This window comes from Ziziphus jujuba, chromosome 10 (assembly GCF_031755915.1).
Source record: "Ziziphus jujuba cultivar Dongzao chromosome 10, ASM3175591v1".
In the NCBI taxonomy this organism is placed as follows: domain Eukaryota; kingdom Viridiplantae; phylum Streptophyta; class Magnoliopsida; order Rosales; family Rhamnaceae; genus Ziziphus; species Ziziphus jujuba.
This window is the reverse complement of record NC_083388.1, coordinates 15204942-15224294: the sequence shown is the minus strand read 5'-3', so window position 1 is coordinate 15224294 and position 19353 is coordinate 15204942. Positions and strand designations below refer to the sequence as shown.

Below are 19353 nucleotides of genomic sequence, written 5' to 3'. Positions count from 1 at the left end.
TACTTAAAATATCAAAATGTGTTTTTTTTTTTAAATTGTATATAATCAAATATTAACCACTTCTTATATGCACTTTTTGACAAATAAGAGTGCAAAAGTTAATCAAATGATATAGCAAATATAATGTATCATTATCTTATTGATTGATAAATATATATAATCTAGATGTGTATGAAAGAATTGTTTAAGTGGTAAATATATTATATAATTTTATCATCATTTAGCTACTTATTTGATAAACTTTTTGGTATATTTAGGATTACTTAAAACAATAATTTTATATTATCAAAATGTTTATTAAATTTATTTATCCAATAACAAATATTAAAATGTTATTAATTGGTATATTCATATAATCTAAATAATAATAAAAAAATCTTTAAATTGATAAATGAATTAAGAAAAAATAAACCAATTATATATTATCACATCATCTACTATATTGTTTAATAAATATTTTAATAATTCTAAAATTATTCTATTCTAAAATGCTATTAAAAATAAGTGTGATAAAATATAAAATAAAAAAGATTAATTAAAATGTACTTTAAATTATGTATTTCGTTTAGATCCTCAAAGTCTATCACAAATTAATATTCTTTTTATCCCAAAAAAAAAAAAAATTAGGGATTGAGATTCTGAAAATTTAATATAGCTACCGTACATGAGTATGAATGATATTAATACAAAGAATATGAATGGAATAAGTGGTAATAATTATTACTTTCTTAAAATCTAAAAGAAAAGAAAGATAATTTTAGAAAACTTTATAGAATGGGAATAATATTATTCAGAAAAATAATAATAAATTCCACTATTTCATTTGTTTTTTTTTTTAAAAAGGTGAACGATGGCTGGAGCTGATTTATGGTACTGTAGGAGTACATGTTCCCATCTTTTTTTTTTTTTTTTTTTTAAAAGGTGGATGGGGAGGTGGGCTCCACTTTTGGGACAATAAAGTGGCATTGGATTATAAAACGGTTGTTGGTAGTAATGTGGGCCCAAAAAAACTTATTAAAAAATATTTTAATTTAAAAAAAAAAAAAAAAAAACAAAGAGCCACTTAATGAGGGATACGCTGTGTCGCACAATCAAGAATGTCAAAAGAACACAGACCACACAGATTTTGGCAATTTGGCACTCTTTGTAATTTCAACGTCTCGGTCAACCATTTGGCCTTTCAGCTCAGGACACGAGCCATTGGAATTTGATAAAAACTGACCGCTCCACCAACCCAGCCACGAACACCATCCACGCCGTTCCCGAGCCCTTGGCCCCTACCGCCCTAGCTCACCTTTTTCTTTATTTTTTTTTTCCTTTTTTTAAAAATAAATATATATATATATATATATATACTGTCATATAAAGTGGACCGCGCATATCTCATTAATTTTGATGGGATACAATGCATCGTGCCAACATTATTTGGTTATGTTCCATTAACGATGGCGTGTCGTCCATTATTTGGATTTTTTTAAATTTACCAAAAAAATTATATGGTTTATTTAATATTTATAATAAAAAATATATTTTTGTAGATAAATTGTGGTAACTTGAAAATCAAAATTACTTCATTTTATGAATACATTTTTTTTGGTTAATTTTTATAAATACTTTTATTATCTGAAATAGAAATATTTTATGAATATATATATCTTTGATTTTGTAAAATAAAAAATTTATTTTTTCAAAAGAAAAATTATACAAGTTATAACTTGAAAAACCATTCAGGAATCATTGTGAAACATTGTGGATTTTTTTTTTAAACAAAAAAATATTGAAAATAAATTAATTCAAATTTTGATCATCATATGAGAAAAAACTGTGACTTTTTGCCACTGAAATTGTTTCTCTAAGGACAAATTTTGATTATTTTGCCTACTATGTTGGATTAAATTATAAAAAATTATTATTTATTATCATTAGTGATTAGATACATGCTGATGTTGCTAATATTATATTTATTAATTAGCTACATTTAACCATATATTTTCCTTTTAGGTTTTAGTTTAAAAAATATAAATAATTTAGAAGCAAAAAATTAATAACTAATACATCAATGTGAATCCACTGATAATGATCATTTATGGTAACAAATACTATTATTTAAAAATAATTGATGTAAAAATTTTCTAAAATAAATGGTGTATAATAAAGTATGCAACATAAATTTTTTAGTACAAATGAAAATTTGAACTTAAAAAATACATTAGTCTTAAATGATTGTATGGTTCCAATGAATGCATGTAAATTCACTATTAACTAAAATGACCAATAATAATTTACTAAAACAGAAAAGACTATAAATATTATATGTTTAATATGATTTCACCCATATTGAGATTTAAACCCCAAACCTTAGTATATTTACAGTGATTTTACCATTAAACAATCTTATAAATATAATATAAGAATATATATATATATATACATATATGACACCAGAATCAAACAAGATAGAATCAAACAAGGTCGTTAATATGAAATATAATATAAATTTTTTTTTCAATTCTTAAATCATTTAAAAGGTTGAGACGTTCCAATAGAATTATTTTTCTTAAATATAATTTTAGTATGTAATTAAATATATATTTAATTATTTTTAAAATTTTAAATTTTAATCTTTAATATAATTCAATTATCATTAAAGTAGATTTTAATTTATTAAAATAAAATATACTTTAATTGGACCTATAATGCATAAGGTTCATATGCTTTTTTTTTTTTGTTTTTTTGGGTCAACATTAAGGTCACAATCAAGGAAATAGTAATAAATTTACATATAAGGAAACAAAAAAAATCTCCTTTTATTGTATTACCTTGTAGAGCATGATTTTGTCATAAATTGCGTGGAATTCTGCTTAAAGAGTTCAAATTGGTACGGTGAAGCAAAAAGAAAAGAGCTCAAATTGGTATAAATGCGATAGACTATATATTATTTATGATAATACTAAAATGTAAAAATTTTAAAACTATGTTAAAAGCTCTACAAATTTTCATAAAATTTACATTTTTACATGTAAAAAAATTTTCATTTCCATTTGACTTTAAAAAGTTAAAAAAAAAAAAAAATCCCCCCTCTGACTTGGCGCTACCGCCGTACAAAAGCTCCTCCGTTTAGTGGGGTTTTTTGAGAGGCGCTGAGAGAGAGAGAGAGACAGAGAGAGAGAGAGAGAGAGAGACAGAGAGACTCGCATGGAAATAGTGCAAAGCCGCCCAAGAGTAGCCAATCAAAACAATTTATAAGATCACGAGAAACCGACACCTTCCCGATAAATTAGAATAACAATCACGATCTTTGCCTATCCTTCATTCCTTTGGGGCTGTTTGGTTGCCCAGAAAATTGACCAAATAGAAAAGGAAAAAAAAAAAAAAAAAAAAAGAGCTGGTGACGGAGAAAGAGGAAGGCTGAGAGGGAGGTGGGGGTGGACGGACGTTCACCGTTCCACCTTTGGATAATATATATATATATATATATATCCTGAAGATTCTGAGAAAAGGTAAAGAGAGTGGGCCTCATTGATCGCGAAGCTTGTCTGCTAGACTACCAGCATGGTTTTTTTTTTTCTAGGTGGGGAAAATTTATGAGCACGAGATCCCTATAATCGATACAGGTAGGCCATCGAATTTTGTTCCCTTTATTTTCCCTTCCTTTCATTTTCTCTCTTATTTGGTTTTCGATTCTCTATTTATTTATTTATTTTTTTTGAATTTCTTGCTCTTTCATTCACATTTTCACTCTTCGTTTGCTTTTCTGATTCTCCTTATAATCAGAGCTTTATACGTTCTCATTTCTGGTTAGTCGGTGCTCTTCTTGTTCTTCTTCTCCTTCTTCTGTTATTGATTACGGCTTCTAAGCAGTTTCTCTTTTTTCTTTTGGAAAGGAAATTAAACGAGACTAGTTTTTGTGTATGACAGATACTCATATCTATAAGTGGGAAACCTTGTGATCAATATTTAAAAGCACAAGGTTCTGTTTCGTTCATTCTTATATTGTACTGTTTATCTAAATAGTGCAAAATTTAAATATATATATATATATATATATATATTTTTAATAATTTTTCCTGAATGCGAAACTGTAACATGTAGGCTCGGCGGTGCTTTCAGTAGGAACAAGGGTGTATGGATACCACTCTCAAATTCTTCCTGTTGCTGTTACTTCTGGGATTGGGTATTTCTCAGCCTAATTGACTTCCCATTTGCTTGCTTGTTTCCACTTATTTATTATATCATTTTTGGCTGTAGTTACTTTATTCTTTTGAATTTCAATTTTTGGTTTTATTGGTAGAATGTTATTTTTGGCAGCTAGTGTATACAAATGTTATATTATAGTGCACATATTGCTGTTTAGGTTTTGTAGATGAACTTAATGCTGATGTTAACTTATTAAGTGGAATTTTGCCGTTTCTAGTTATAATATATGTTTGTTCGTGGCATGATATACAGCTTTGATCCTTTCCAAGAGCTTAAACTTTTACAAAAAGCTATAGCTTAATTAATGTTGTTCCAGAGACCTGATTTTTGTTTTTTGTTTTTTGTTTTTATTATTATTATTATCCTTCTTCTTGTTTTTTGTTGTTGTTATTGTTGAGCATTGGTTTATATTTTGTTGGCATGACTTTCATTGTTGGGCGCACCTAAAAGTTGTAATTTACTTTTTTACATGGATTCTACTGTTAAGCTTGTTATTCATTTGTTTTGTTTTTTTCTCTACATTTTCCCAGTATCTGTATTAGTGAATGCCTCTACCGATAAGCATGATTTTCAGCATTGTGAAAGAGTTGTCAAGAAATGGGCATCTTCTTCTCTTAAACAAGAAGTCAAAGAAGACAAACACACTCTAGGGGATCTGCTGTTTTTCCTCCATGTCCCCAGAACGGGAGGGCGAACATATTTTCATTGGTAGATTTTGTATTGTAGAGTACAGTTTCATTAAGATTGTTGATGTTTGAGCTCGTGTATGATTCTGGCTGTATTTTGCACTTGCAGTTTCTTGAAAAAGTTGTACTCTAGCTCTTTGGAATGCCCCCGATCTTATGATAAGCTGCGATTTGATCCACGGTAATATTTTATTCTTCCCACTCCCATTTCTTTCAATATGTATATGTTTACTTGATCTCAAATCATTTTGATCTTTTACCAGAAAGAACTTTTCTGCTGCACAAAGGAATTTGGAATTGCTTATTTTTATATAGGTAACATTACTTTATTGATAGAAAAATAATTAATGAATGGTTATGAGGATGAGAAATCCTTAAATATAGCTAAAAAGTAAACTACAAATATTCATGAGGATGAGAGAAATCTCAAATACAGTAAAAAACTAGACAAACATACTGCATCATATCCCTCCAGTTCAACAAATTTAAAGAAATTGGAATATCCTTAATTATTTAGACGTGGATGTCCACAAAGGAGTCTGAAACTTGACATGATCCATAACATTCTCACATCTTGATTCCCCTTAAGATCCTAACAATTTTTCCAACCATATTGTCCATACATAACACAAAAATCCAAAGCTCTTTACCTCTAGAACCTTCAGATGTACTTATCATTATTGCTGAACAAGACTGAGGATTTACCCTTAAAGAGCCAGCCTCCTCCGCCAACCAAGACCAAAATTTAACAGCCACCTCACACTGAAGGCATAAATGCTCAATGGACTCGCTGTTTTTTGTACGCATCACACAGCAAAAAGAAGATAAATGAACATAAGGTCTTCTTTTCTGTAACTTGTCATAACTATTTAGCTCAATGCGTACCAGAAGCCAAACAAACACTTGATCCTTTGTTGGTGCTCAAGCTTTCCGACTTAGATGAGAAGCTTCAAAAACTCATAGATTCCTCTAGGAAATTGTATTGACTTACAGTAAAATACTTTTGAGGGATCTAATTTCCACACTTTCCTAGTGCTAATGTAGAATAGCTATTCAGTACGCATCCCTGTCTAAATGATCTCTGAATGTTAAAGGATATTAGGAGTAAATTTAGTGCTTTAAATTTAATCGAGTATACAATTTTATGTGTGATTGCATCTGGTATCCTAGTAATATCAATGGATCCAGTCATTGTAATTGCTCTAGATACCCTTCTTAGCTTATAGAACCTATTTCTTAGTTCAAGATCCCTCTTGCTGATTGGAATCGAAGAATTGGTAGATTCTGTCCAAAATGGAGTATGCTGGGTTATGAACTTTAAATCTACAATATGAAGATTAAATCAATTTTGTGGTTACAATTTCATTCCATACTCAAATTATTTGTACAGTGGTGTGTAAATTTACTACAGAGAATGCATGACAACCGCAACTTAATTAAACATAACTGTCTAGATATTATAATTTTCTCTTACTACCATATTTTACTCTATGCTCTTTCCGTTTACACTTGTAGTGGAGTCTTAATCAGTTGTAACTTCTTACCCTATGCAGCAAACAAAAATGCAGGTTGTTGGTTACTCATGATGACTATAGCATGATGTCCAAACTTCCCAATGAGAGAACATCGGTAGTGACAATACTTAGGGATCCAGTTGACCGTGTTTTTAGTACTTATGAATTTTCAGTGGAGGTAGCTGCTAGGTTTTTGGTGCATCCTAACTTAACTTCTGCAACACAAATGGCTGGGCGGTTGCGTGCTAAGACAAATGGAGTAAGTACACTAGATATTTGGCCGTGGAAGTATTTGGTTCCATGGATGAGGGAAGACCTTTTTACTCGGGTACCTTTTTTTTCATCCTTTGGATGCACTATATGTTTCTTTTGGGATTATTTATTTGTTTATTTTTATATGCATTTATACATACACATATATTCTCTTTTTCTGTTATGTGACTTCAAAAAGGATCCATGAGTAATCTTGATTGTTGCAGTTTATAAACTTGTTGTGGAATATTTTTTACTTGATAAATGACATTAAAGAGATAGATTGATTTTAGTTGAATGGATGTTTAAATTATAGTTGATAGAGACAAAGGAACCGTATAGGTTTTTATCCTCCTAGGAGGTTAGGAATGTATGTCAAGTGTACATATAGGTTTTTATCCTCCTAACTAGCCTCGGAGATTAGGAATGTATGTCAAGTGTATAATTTATGAGCAAGCAATGCCTTATATGTCGTAAATGCATATTTTGCAAGAATAGGAACGCTTGTTTTTAGTCTTACTTGACTTTAGAACGTGGGAGAGTAGGCAATGTCATCAGAATACCTTATGTTCTCCTGATAATATTTAGAAGCAATAATCCAGTAGTCATTCCCTAAACAAGCAAAGCTCTGATTCTAAATTAGTCCACGCATTTTCCTTTTTGTCTACCTTCCTAGATTTATTTTCTCCTGCTTTGCAAATACCAATAGTTTTATAGTAGAGTTACCATTTCCCTGTTAATCTAAGCAATGTTTATGAGTAGTTAGCTAAAAGCGTATGTTTTCTTTTGGTCCTATTCCATAATCAACTCTTAATTTCAATTGTGGTTGTCATTTGCATCTTTGCAATGGATAGTAGAAATTCATATATTGGCTCCAAAAGATGTTTCCAGCTAATGTGGAAGTATTGGTGTTCGAAAACCAGTCCAGAATAATATATTGAGACAGAATTAAGCTTTAAGAAATTTCAGTTTATATTGTAATTCCCAGAGTCTTACCCACACTTTGAAATCTAAATTTCTTAAAAGAAAAAAAATTTTGAGTCTCCTGCACCATATGCAAATAAAAAACAGCGATAGGGAGAATCAAAGAAGCAAAGGAAAAGGAAAAAAATTAAAGGAAGTATGCAAATCTTGTTAAGCATTTTATCTTACTGGTACCAAGCCAAGAGTACTCCTCTAAATCTTTCTTTTCTCTCTCCTCCTGGCATTGCTTTTCTAAATCTACTGATTGGTCATGTGCAGTTTGTTCCATGATCTAATATTGGAAGTGTAACATAGATTTGATATGACTTGGTATTTTTTTTTTTTTTTTTTGTTAATTCAGACCTGGAGTGGTTTCATTCTTACCCTTTGTATGTCTTTTGTGGACAGAGAGATGCTAGAAAGCTGAGGGGCTTGAATAACATTATGCACAGTGATCCTTATAATATGGAGGAAATTGTAATGCCGCTACATGAATATATTTACGACCCTATTTCTCTGGACATTGTTCATAATGGAGCAACTTTTCAGGTACACAGTCCATCATGAATTTTTAAAAAAAAAAAAAAAAAAATAATCTATATTTATCTTTTGTTGCTCCATCCTTGTTCTCTGGTTTAATAGATGTGACTCTGGGACTAAATAATACTCTCATTTTAGTAAGTGACAAGATTGTTATAGCCATATAAACCAATTGATGCAAGTCTTTCTCAACATATGAAAATAACTAAAAAAAAATGTTTGTCATGCAATGGATGTGTAAGGACATTGTAAGTAGGATAGAGATGATACTGGAATGAGAATTAAATTTTGTATACATAAGTTGGAGTTCGTTAGGGCAAGGAGGAATGAGTATATGGTATCATAGGAAATGAGGTCTAAAGGAGTATGCAACATAAACTATATGGATACTGGGAAGAAACTAGAACATTCTTATCTTACAATATTTATGACAGCACCACCAAAGATGATTAATAACTAGTGTGATGCCTCATTCTCGGATGGATATTTTACTCACTGTCTAGTGTGTGATATGGTGTCTTTTAGATAGACTCCCTGCAGGCATTAGAAGAAAGAGAAGCAGAACTTGGCATAGATAAGTTTAGTCTTGGTAGCACTGAAGCAGCAGTAAAATTAATCACTAGCTTGATGTCATGGTTGAGAGTTGTGAATGAAATTCTTGTGGACTGTATTGGAGATTCTAAGGACAAGGAGTTGTGGTTCCTTCGATGGTCTATAAATCACTGTATTTATAAATTTTGCTTGATATTTATGGCATACCGTGTCTAGCTCTAACATCTGACAATTTACCTTAAAAAGGTTGCAGGACTCACGAACAACTCCTACACTGAAGAATCACATTCGGTGCGCTATTGTGTGCAGAAGTACAAGGGTCTCGGTGAGCATGTACTTAGAGTTGCAAAGGTAATATGAATAATTCCTTCACCCCCACAGTCCCTCCTGTTTTAGTGAACTACTTGTAACAGGATTTCTTTGGTATCTCCTTTTTCATCAAATGATCACAATGGGGATTCGTAATCTTGCAGAGGAGGTTAGATGATATGTTATATGTTGGTCTTACTGAAGAACATAGAGAATCAGCAACCATGTTTGCAAATGTTGTTGGTTCCCAAGTGATTTCCCAGCTCAGAGCATCAAATTCTAGCACAGAGAGTGCAGCTGACAACAAATTAGGTTAGAGTGGTGTCTATATATTTTCCTGTTTCATATAGAAAGAAAATGTATTTTTTCTGTTTGCTAACCTTTACTTTAACAAAGAGCATGTGTATGTGTCTGGAGGTTGCTTTTTATATATACCATTTCGTTTTGGCCTTTTTTGAGTTCCTTTTTCTCCTTTAAGAAATATGTCAATATTTTCTAGTCACTGTTGTTGGTGGGGTTTATTTACTAAACCATGATATTAACTCTATCAAATTATCTTCTTCTGTAACAGAACAGAGCTCCTCTTTTTCAGATTCCAAGCCTGATAATGATGGTCATCAGGTAATCAGCAAAGACCAGTATTGTAAATGTAAGGCTTGGTGATTGAGGATCATTTTTCTAACTTTTGTATGGTGCTTTGCCTCTGACAGAACAGCACTTCACATGAAAAGGCAAGTGATATTGCTTCAACTGAAATTGCTGAAGCAGTAAAAGGAAATGTAAGCCACATGATGCTCTATCTTTGCTCTTGAACATACTGAGATATAACATGCTTCTCTACCTGGCTGTTGACTGTATCTACTACTATTCTAGATGACTGTGGGAGAACTAATGGATGCTTACGAAGTCTGCATTTCCAGTTTACGAAAGGCCCAAAGTCGAAGGCGAACCTCTTCTTTGAAGAGAATCGCGCCAGCAAACTTCACCAAAGAGGTATACCTAAATTCTAGTTTATTGAAATTCGCCATTATGCTAGATAATCTGTTCCTGCACCCTTTCTTTATATGCATCCATTTACATCCTTGTATTCATTTGACCATGGTCTTTACTGCATTCAATTATTGAGAGTGATTCTTCCCTCCCTAGGATTGATAATAAATTTCAAGTCAACATAGAATTTAGCTGTTGGCATTCCATTTCAAAATGTGACATGGTGTTAGAATTTTTGTTGTAAATTGATCAAGAAACAAGTTTCTGCATTCATTGTTTTCCGTTCAAACTTGTTTGAAAACATCATGATATTCCCCAAAACACAAGGTCAAGATCCCCTTAAGTTTTGATATTGAATTTAGATTGTTCTGTTATCTTGATATATAATCCATTATGCTTAATAATGTTTTCCGACTATATGTCCTGTTTTTGTTGGTTAAGTATGTTGCCTGATATTTAATGATGTTAGTTTATGTGCAGATGCTGCTTTTCATTTTCACACCTATGTTTCTTGTTATGTGCAAGCGTTCTGTAAACTCAAATTGGATATGCTTTTGGATTGATTATTATGGCATGTTTGCAAAAGTTTAAATCTTATTCCCCTTTTTCACACCTGGCCCACTGTCTGCATTTTAATTTCGGTTGCTGCATCAGTGTTGTAATTTGCTGTATCACACCTTGGCTTTAATTGATTTGCAAGTTTATTGTAGACTCTGATTTTCCTTTTAACTGTTACTTTTGAATCCTTTTAAATTTTACAGGCTCGCCATCAGGTTCCTGAAACGGTCCTCCAACAGATAAGATCACTTAACCACCTTGATGTAGAGCTGTATAAATATGCTCAAGACATATTTGCAAAGCAACATGGACGAACCATGCGTAATTTTGGCAGCATAGTAAGTCTTATTTCTTTGTCAGAAAACTACCCACATCCACATTTGTTTCTTGTGCTTATGTTTTTCATTGTTAGGTAGGATGTCTTAGTACTCTTTCTGTATGGTGTCTGCTTCTATTTTAGTTGGTGAATTACACACATCCCCAACTCTTAATAGCTGTTAAAAAAAGTAGGTGTTGAAAACTAAGTAATTGCTGTGAGAAACTAAGTAATAGCCTATGCTTCTATTATGTTCTATCCCTTAAAACGGGCTGCATGATTTTCTATTAAAAAAATAAATATATAGCATTAGCAACGTTATGTTGCATTATCGTTACTACTATTGTCCCTGTCTGGTTAGATTGAATGTTTGAGTACAGATCATTGAATATATTTTCTTGTGCATACTCATCTGCAGCACATAATTTCGACATGAACGTCATAATTTTTAAGTTAGGCATCACCTATCTGGGTCATCGTTTCACTTTCTTCTAACCAGCAACACTTTTATTGTGACCCACTAATGCCTTTGTATGTATTTAAATTGCAGGAGAGATGGGAGAGCTTCTTCTACAAATCAAATGAGTTCACGCTTTGGCAAGTCCTTTCATTTGGAATGACCATTTTCTTAATCCTTTTTGTCTTCCTTGTATTTGTAAATGCACGGAGAAGAACGTTGAAAATCAAGATATAAACATTTTTTTTCATTACCATGTAATTAAAAACTGCAGGAATTACAGGGTTCTTTTCTTATATAAAATTTTTCTGGAAAACAGTTAAAAGGAATGATCAATATCTTTATTTTACAATTTTCATACTTATTGTTATGTGGCCACTGTCTAGCCCTACCTAGAGAAAAGTTTTTGTATACTACCATTGTATGGATGATACCATGTAGTAAACGTTTATTTTATTGGATTCGTATGCTTTAAAGTTTCAGTTTCATATGCTTTAAAGTTTCATTCTGTATGGTGATTGGTTGTTAAATTTTACGTAGTACGTGAAAATTGGCGGTTGTGGTACAACCGTTGTACCTAACATCATTGCCAACTCCCTACATCTTTATTCAACACCAGACCTCATTCTGGTCGAACATGTCTTGTTAAAGCATGTCTTGCAATTACAAACTGCCATTTCTGACAGCATTTTCTTTAGATTGATCTGTCAAAAATATTTTATGCTTATTTTTTTGGGTCAATGTTTGATTGATACATTCATGAATTGTCAATGTATATATATATATATATATATATATTTTAATTAATAGCTTATTGCAAGGCATAAAATTGTGCGAGTGATGGTTCTTTTTGGTCAAAGTGGTCATGTAGGTGATATTGGCCTTATCTATATCTCACATGCCGCGTAAGTAGGCCTGATTTTAGCGAAAGAGTGGATTGGATGGATAATTGGATGGGGAATATTTTGTATTTCTTGTTTTTTCTTGCTATAATATTCTTGTTTATGTCAAACAGTGTGATGTATTGATTGTATTAGAGTAAGTTAGATCTATAGTTAGTCCTTTACATGTGCCCCTGCTCTTTTAATATTAAAGGGGATAAACTCTCGTTTATGACAACCAATAGAATCTCGTCTCATAACACCTACCATGCATCTATAATTTTTGATATTCTTATTTATAATTTCTGTGTTTTTTATTTATTTATTTTTTTATTTTTATATATATATATATATAAAAAAAGGGTTTTTGGGAATATATATATACTCTACTCTTTTTGGTTTCAAATTTTTCTGGGTCTAAATTTCTCTGAGAAAATTATTCAAATAGTTTCACAAAATACTTTACAAATGCATAAGCAATGCAAACAGGGTCCAAGTTTTTGAGTTCTCATATTCTTTTGTTTTTTTTTTTTTTTTATATGTACCTTTTTAATTACAAGTAAATTTAAATCGTATAATTTTTTTTTTATTACCAATCAAATACTAAAGAGGAAAACTGATTTGTAGAAACTAATTTCTTCCTTCAAAATTTTGTTACAAATATATATATATATATATATTTGAATATTTAAGATAGAAGATTCAAATTCAAATTTTTATTTGAGAAAATGATGATTAATAATTTTACCGTTAGACTATCTTATAAGATAAAATTTTCATTACAAAGTAAAAGGACCTTATTGAAAACTTGTACTTGAAGAAGAGCAATATCATTAAGAAAATAAAAAATGAAGACATTTTAGTCTCCAAATGCTACTACGCGGCCTTTGAGTAAAAACTAAAGTAACTTTAATTTTTGCAGTTGAATAATTTTAAAAACACCATCTAATCTATCAAATTATTTATTATATATACATATATATATATATATTATATAATTGATTTTTATTTAATGATACTTATTTATTCAAATATTGATTTATTTATACTTGAATTATATTAATATATTAATTAATTAAATAATGATACGTGTATATATGGTGAATCATTTAATAGCTATAAGATTCCTTTCAAAGTTATATTTCATAATTTTCAGCAAAAAAAAAAAAAAGTTATATTTCATAATTTTAGGAAGTTTTCTTTTTAAGTTAAAATTTTTATCATGTCAAAAAAAATATGAATATTATATTTACCTTAATAAAGCAAAATGATTTATAGTTATAAAGGCATTCATGGTAACGACGCTAACTTAAAATAACCGTTCAATTAATTAAGGAATATTAATATCAAACCAAACAAAAAAAAAAAAAAATCATTTTTGTACTTACCAAAAAAAAAAAAAAAATCCATTTTGTTGATCTTGCTCCTTATATATTTGACTAGAAAAACCCGAAAAGAGAAAGAATAATAAAAAAAAAAAAATCCCAACGCTTATTGACATAAATGAGTTATGATCTCAAATTTCTTATTTGTTTCTAATAATCTTTTAGAAGAGATTTAATGCCATTTAATCGGCTTGTTTAATCCCATTTATTGTGTTAAACAATTAAAAAAAAAAAAAAAAACATGTTGAATCACTTTAGTATAATTTTAATTAAAAAAAAAAACAAAAGAAGAAAATTTAGCATGTGTACATTTATATATATTTATTTATGAATATAAAAAAAGGAAAAATAATTAGAAAATCATCCAGAATTGTCGGTGATCTGTGAATAAGTCAGGACCATGTTATGTAGGTCACTTGATTGACTGTCACCTCACCGACGCCTACCATATTAAAACCTAAACCATTATTCCAATTACATCTTGGTCTTCACTTTTTAAAACCTTTGGTATTCTAATCCTACGGTGATTACATCGACACCTCAGGGTAAACAGCATGGGGTTTCCCGTATGTTCACCATTTTTCTGTACAAAGAAAACCTAAAATTCCAATCCAGACACAGAGATTCACAGGAATCCCATCTTCTTCTTCTTCTTTCACCACCACCGTCTTTCTCTCTCTCTCTCACTCTCTCTCACTCTCTCTCTCTCACTCTCTTTGTGTCTCTGACACTCTTGTCTCTGCGACGTTATCTGACACCTTCGACGGAAGCGATCTCTCAGCTCTTCTCAGTGAAGCGAAAAAGCAATGTTGGAGGTCCAAATGTAGTTCTATTTTGTCCAAAACTCTTCTATTTGTCGAAAGTTTCTTTTCGTAGATTCGCTCGGCATTTAGGTTTAATTAGAGGTTTGGTTCAGCTTTTTTCTTTTCTTTTTTTTTAATCATTTTTTTCCAGTTTCTGTTATGTATGGGCATTTTCGTCTTAGCATTTTCTGCAATGCATGTTTGTTTCGCGAGAAAATGGAGGAAAATGGAAGTGTATTTAGTTTTTAATTTTTATTTTTTTGCATGAGATTTCGAAACAAATAAAATGTCCTACTTGTTGTGCTAGTGGAAATTTTTTATTTTTTGGAGAAAAATATTTACTGAACAATGATGTCTTGGTTTTCACTTTTCGTTTCGATTTTTTTTTCCAAGGCAATTTTCTAAGTTTTCAAACAGGGCATTTTGGATTTATTGGCTATATTTATTTGCCGATTTAAGTAAAAATTTGCGCTAGCAAAAGAAAATTTGTAAAATCTACTAAACGACGACGTAACGTAGATTTTTCAAAAAAGCACGAATGAAACGGCATCGTTTCCCATTTGTTTCCAAATTTTATTTCGCCCGGTTTAAATACACGGGTAAAGAACATTTTGAGAAATAGAGTTCTTTTGTGGCTGAATTTCGCATATTGAGGAATTTTATGGGACAAAATTTCTGCAAAATATATGTTTCCCAAACGCGTTTCTAAAACAATGGTTATATACCATATTCATTCATGCTTACTCGACCACCTAAAAACGTATTTAATCCAAAGCATAAGATAAGCTTCTATATTTGACTTCATATTCCTAGAAAATACCCAATGTATGTTTTCATTTTTTATTCCTTGGGTTGATAATGGAGTATTCTTCATATACGTTTTGTATTAACATTATTTTCCTTTTGTTGGGACCTTTTGTTTTTTGTTTTTTTTTACCATAAACATGGTGAGACAGACTACTAATGACATGGTTGGTTCTTGGTTCTTCGATGAGAATTTTACTGGGGTCTCTGAGGAGTTTAATTTTAATGGAGTTTATGAGGAGTTTTTCGATGATGTTATCGGGTCTCTTGATGATTTTCCATTGGAAGATGTTGAAGGGAATGCCGGAGAAGAGGATTGGAATACTAAATTGCAATACCTCGACCCACCATCCATGGATGTTTTGGTGGGTTTCCCTTCAAAACCTGATAAAAACCACTCCATTGCGGTGAGTTTTTATTTTTATTTTTATTTTCTGCCCAAGAGTAACTTATCTTCAATATTGGTGGCTTTCTTATATGGCATTGATTTTTCTTCTAGCTGGAATTTTTTTTTTTTTTTTCTCGATTGGTAGTCTAGTTTGTGCTTAGATGCTCATTTTGAAGAATTGGTACGTTTCTGTTATTTTATTTAAATGAAAGCGTAAACTATATTGAGTATAAGATAATACAAGATTTCAAGTAGATGACGAATAAACATAAGTTGGTCGGTAAAGAAACTAAGATCTTTCCAACTCAAATGAAATGGTAAAAGTATGATATCTTCAAAGTCCTGGGATGGGGAAGCCCACGGTTATGCTAAAAATCTTATTCTAGTAATCTAGTTAAATCAAGCCAAGAGAAAAATGGGAAAAAAAAAATAAAAATGAAGGGTCAACTTTGACTCATGCACATGAGCTTATATATGTAGCATTTATATCATATCCTATACTTTAATATTTCTAGCGAAGGAAATTTATTTGAGCGTATACCATTTTTCTAATTATATGGCATTTACATTTTGGTGTAAGTAGTGTTTCTGTTTTTGTTTTTTTTTTTTTTTTATTGGTACTCTACGTAGTGCTTAGATTCTCACTTCAAAGAATTGGTAGTCGGTAAGTATGCTTTTTATATCATGCTTGTACACTATGTTTTTTAAGTAAAATCTCAAACTTTAATCGAGTATAAGATAATACAAGATTTCAAAGGATGATGGATCTTTTAAATAATAAACATAAGTTGGTTGATAAAGAAACTTTGACAAGAACTTTCCTACTTCATATCCCAGAGGTATCAAAATTTTTCAACCATCGAGAACATATAGTAGCCATAACCGCACACTTGAACAAGATTTATCCTGTATACTATTCCCATAACCTTTAAACATGATTGTCTCATTGGGCTTATTTTGGACTAGTTAGGAATGGACATGACTTATTTTTAGTGCTGTAATATGTGGTAGAACATGAAACATTGGACTAAGAGACTAGATACGTTATATGGTGACTTTTTGTACTTGGTGGATACTGAATTGGAGTATAAAATGTTTTACTATAAATTATGTTTTATGTATGTCATTCATATTGTTTTAACCATAGTTCTTTTTCATATATATTTTTAGGACTTGTTTCATGGAAAGATTAGAATCTAACCAGTACAAACCGATACATAGAAAGATACACAACGTATAACCAGCATTCAACTATATTATTCTATATGAAGTCACAACGATTAATACCTGTAAAAGAGGTGTCCTACCAGACACTTAACAAGACCAAGCTGAGGGTCTGTTGTATTTCGCTCTCTTTTCTGAGGTTAATGGTGTAGAGAGTGTTTTCCATAACAAGGTTCATTCTATGTGATTTCCTTATACATAATTGTATTTATAGGCTTAAACATTTCTGTATTTCCACCAAATATGACATGACTGAAATTGCTGTCCCAAAATTTGAACACATTATTAATCATCAATGGTTCTAAATCCTCAGAAATGGGAACTAGAAGGTCCTAAGAGGACTATGGATTCACTGAAAAGTCTTTTGTTACTTGAAAGTTTGCATTTACAGTCACCTGGCTATCTGAATATAACTTATGATAAATGGTATGTAGTAATCAGCTTATTTATGAATTTGAAAATCGTAGGATTGTAGGTATCTTCCACTTGATGTTTTCATATTAAACTTATTATGCATGCAACTTTAGGTATTTTCTCCCCTTTTTCTTATTTTGACTGTCCTTTAATTGGGTGTTCAGTTTGAGAGAACTCAGATAAAACAAGAGCCTAGTTCTGGTGATACCACCTCCAGCAGAAGCAATCCTCTCAGTGATGATTCTTCTGATGTCAAACATAGGCACCAGTTCAAAACCTCCAGTCCAGTTTCCATACTTGAGAGCAGCAGTATCTCATGCTTTATTGAAAATCCAAGAATGATCGACTCCAAATTTGCCCCATTGAAGCGTGCCCGAAGCAAGCGCTTACGCCGCCAACAGATCACATTTCCCTTTATGTCACCCAGTTCCTCTGCTTCAGAAAACTTATATCTTTCGACTGCTTCGGAATCAGATACAGAGACCCATCTTAGTGATGAAATATTGAAGCCTGCCAAAAGAAAGCAGAAGAGGAAAAAAAATCTCTTACAACTCTCCAGTGAAGAAAGAAGGAAACTCTTGGTGTTGCAGGAACAAGGTGAGGCCAAAAAATGCATGCACTGTGAGGTGACAAGTACACCGCAATGGAGGGAAGGGCCGATGGGACCAAAAACCCTCTGCAATGCATGTGGGGTTCGGTATAGGTCGGGCCGCCTTTTTCCAGAGTATCGTCCAGCAGCAAGCCCTACCTTTATTCCATCACTGCACTCTAACTCACACAAGAAGGTTATAGAGATGAGAAGCAAGGGTAGGGCTACTATGGGGACTTTGTCATCGATCCAGCCAGGGAAAATATTAGATAGCCTAATTATTTGATTGTATTTTGGAAAGAACAGTCTTCCAGTTGGGAAGCTTTCTTGTCAGCTCTCTTTGGTGTTTTTTAATCCTAATTAGGCTGATTTATTTTTATGTGCATTGATGATGAATTAGAGGTGTTTGGACATTCTGCTCCACCCTTTCTCCTAACCGTCCCTTATCGAAAACAAAATGAACAACAAAATAACAATTATAAAACAGCATAAAATACATTAAAATTAACGTCTATCCAAATTCCGATGGATCTGAAAACAAAATTTGGGTAATTTTATTTTTTCAATGTTCTATTCTTAATGTTATTACATGAGGACTTGAATCCGAGATCACTGAGGAAATAATGGATATATCACTAAGACTATTATCACATAAAACATGTCAGCCTAATAAAAGAATGAATTGAAAGGTTTGACCTGAATCTTTTATTTTAATTTATTTTTATTTTTATATTATAATTATTTTATAAATATGCACGGTCTAGGATGGTGCGCCATATTGACCAGGTTGCTCCACATGGTAGCTTGATCCCGCTTAAAAAGATCTAATAAAAAAATTTAGATGACACTTTCTCTGTATCGGCTTTGACCGTACTTTGTCACTACCAGCTGCTGGTTTGGGCCTTAGAGTGGGGGCTGGACAACCAAAGCCAAGGTGGAGTCCAATTACCTCAGTCTTAAATCTATCCACCCAAAAAATTCCAGGTCAGCTTTCTACTTATCAAACTCATCTTTCCATGTTTGAATGGAACAAGTTCATTGCCAAGAAAAACCAGATCTGAAAATTGTTTGGGAGATTCGGTGTAACATTCCCTTCTAATAAAAATTAAACCCCCCACGCTGTGAGCACAATCTTTATCATGGCTCGGTCGCTTCTTTGCATGTGCACATCATTGGATTGATCCCACTTGCTTTGACAATCAGGCATTTTACTTTTTATTTATTTATTTATTTTTGGGGTTTAATACATGGTTTCAAATTATTTTTAAGCATCTCTATTGTATCTTGTTCCAGTGAAGAACTGTACCACCCTTCTCCAGGTGTGGTACCGGGGTAATGGCTCTTAGATGCTCATGTTAGTGAAATTTTTCCTGAAAATTGTGTGGGGAGAAATCATCCTCGAGATTTTCCTACTCAATCAGGTCCCAAAGGATAAGTCGAGTTCCATTGACAATGCGTATAATTAGTTCGGATAGACTTGCATTAACAAATTGTTAATGAAAATGGTATTGACAAAGCATATTTGAATGGA

The 19353-nt window shown here is 31.7% G+C and overlaps 2 protein-coding genes across 8 annotated transcripts; both read left to right on the top strand.

Moving 5' to 3' along the window:
* Window positions 1-3134: 3134 nt before the first annotated feature.
* On the top strand, window positions 3135-11816 carry LOC107411365 (protein-tyrosine sulfotransferase). Of its 6 annotated transcripts, none has more exons than XM_048469046.2 (15): window positions 3135-3614; window positions 3775-3797; window positions 3919-3970; window positions 4093-4174; window positions 4728-4905; window positions 4993-5064; window positions 6437-6656; window positions 8021-8161; window positions 8951-9055; window positions 9178-9325; window positions 9585-9634; window positions 9724-9792; window positions 9887-10006; window positions 10765-10899; window positions 11428-11816. In XM_048469046.2, the coding sequence occupies exons 4-15, from the start codon at window positions 4126-4128 to the stop codon at window positions 11569-11571; spliced, it is 1431 nt and encodes a 476-aa protein (XP_048325003.2). In that variant the 5' UTR covers window positions 3135-3614; window positions 3775-3797; window positions 3919-3970; window positions 4093-4125; the 3' UTR covers window positions 11572-11816. The 6 variants fall into 6 exon arrangements, with proteins under 6 accessions (XP_048325003.2, XP_048325000.2, XP_048325001.2 ...); XM_048469043.2 differs by having other exon boundaries at window positions 3137-3614; window positions 6437-6725; XM_048469044.2 differs by having other exon boundaries at window positions 3137-3614; window positions 3885-3970; window positions 6437-6725.
* Window positions 11817-14164: 2348 nt separating this feature from the next.
* Window positions 14165-18201, top strand: LOC107411360 (GATA transcription factor 11). 2 transcript variants are annotated; one of them, XM_048469125.2, is made up of 3 exons: window positions 14165-14415; window positions 15360-15614; window positions 17398-18201. In XM_048469125.2, the coding sequence occupies exons 1-3, from the start codon at window positions 14407-14409 to the stop codon at window positions 18106-18108; spliced, it is 975 nt and encodes a 324-aa protein (XP_048325082.2). In that variant the 5' UTR covers window positions 14165-14406; the 3' UTR covers window positions 18109-18201. The 2 variants fall into 2 exon arrangements, with proteins under 2 accessions (XP_048325082.2, XP_048325083.2); XM_048469126.2 differs by having other exon boundaries at window positions 14174-14505.
* Window positions 18202-19353: the final 1152 nt, after the last annotated feature.

Excerpts from the sequence above, each read along its gene's own strand:
- LOC107411365 (XM_016018941.4), top strand. The coding sequence starts at position 4,126 with ATGGATACCACTCTCAAATTCTTCCTGTTGCTGTTACTTCTGGGATTG. Across the intron at positions 9,326-9,584 it reads TGCAGCTGACAACAAATTAG|AACAGAGCTCCTCTTTTTCA; the intron begins GTTAGAGTGGTG and ends CTTCTGTAACAG. Across the intron at positions 9,793-9,886 it reads CTGAAGCAGTAAAAGGAAAT|ATGACTGTGGGAGAACTAAT; the intron begins GTAAGCCACATG and ends CTACTATTCTAG.
- LOC107411360 (XM_048469125.2), top strand. Across the intron at positions 15,615-17,397 it reads ATAAAAACCACTCCATTGCG|TTTGAGAGAACTCAGATAAA; the intron begins GTGAGTTTTTAT and ends TTGGGTGTTCAG.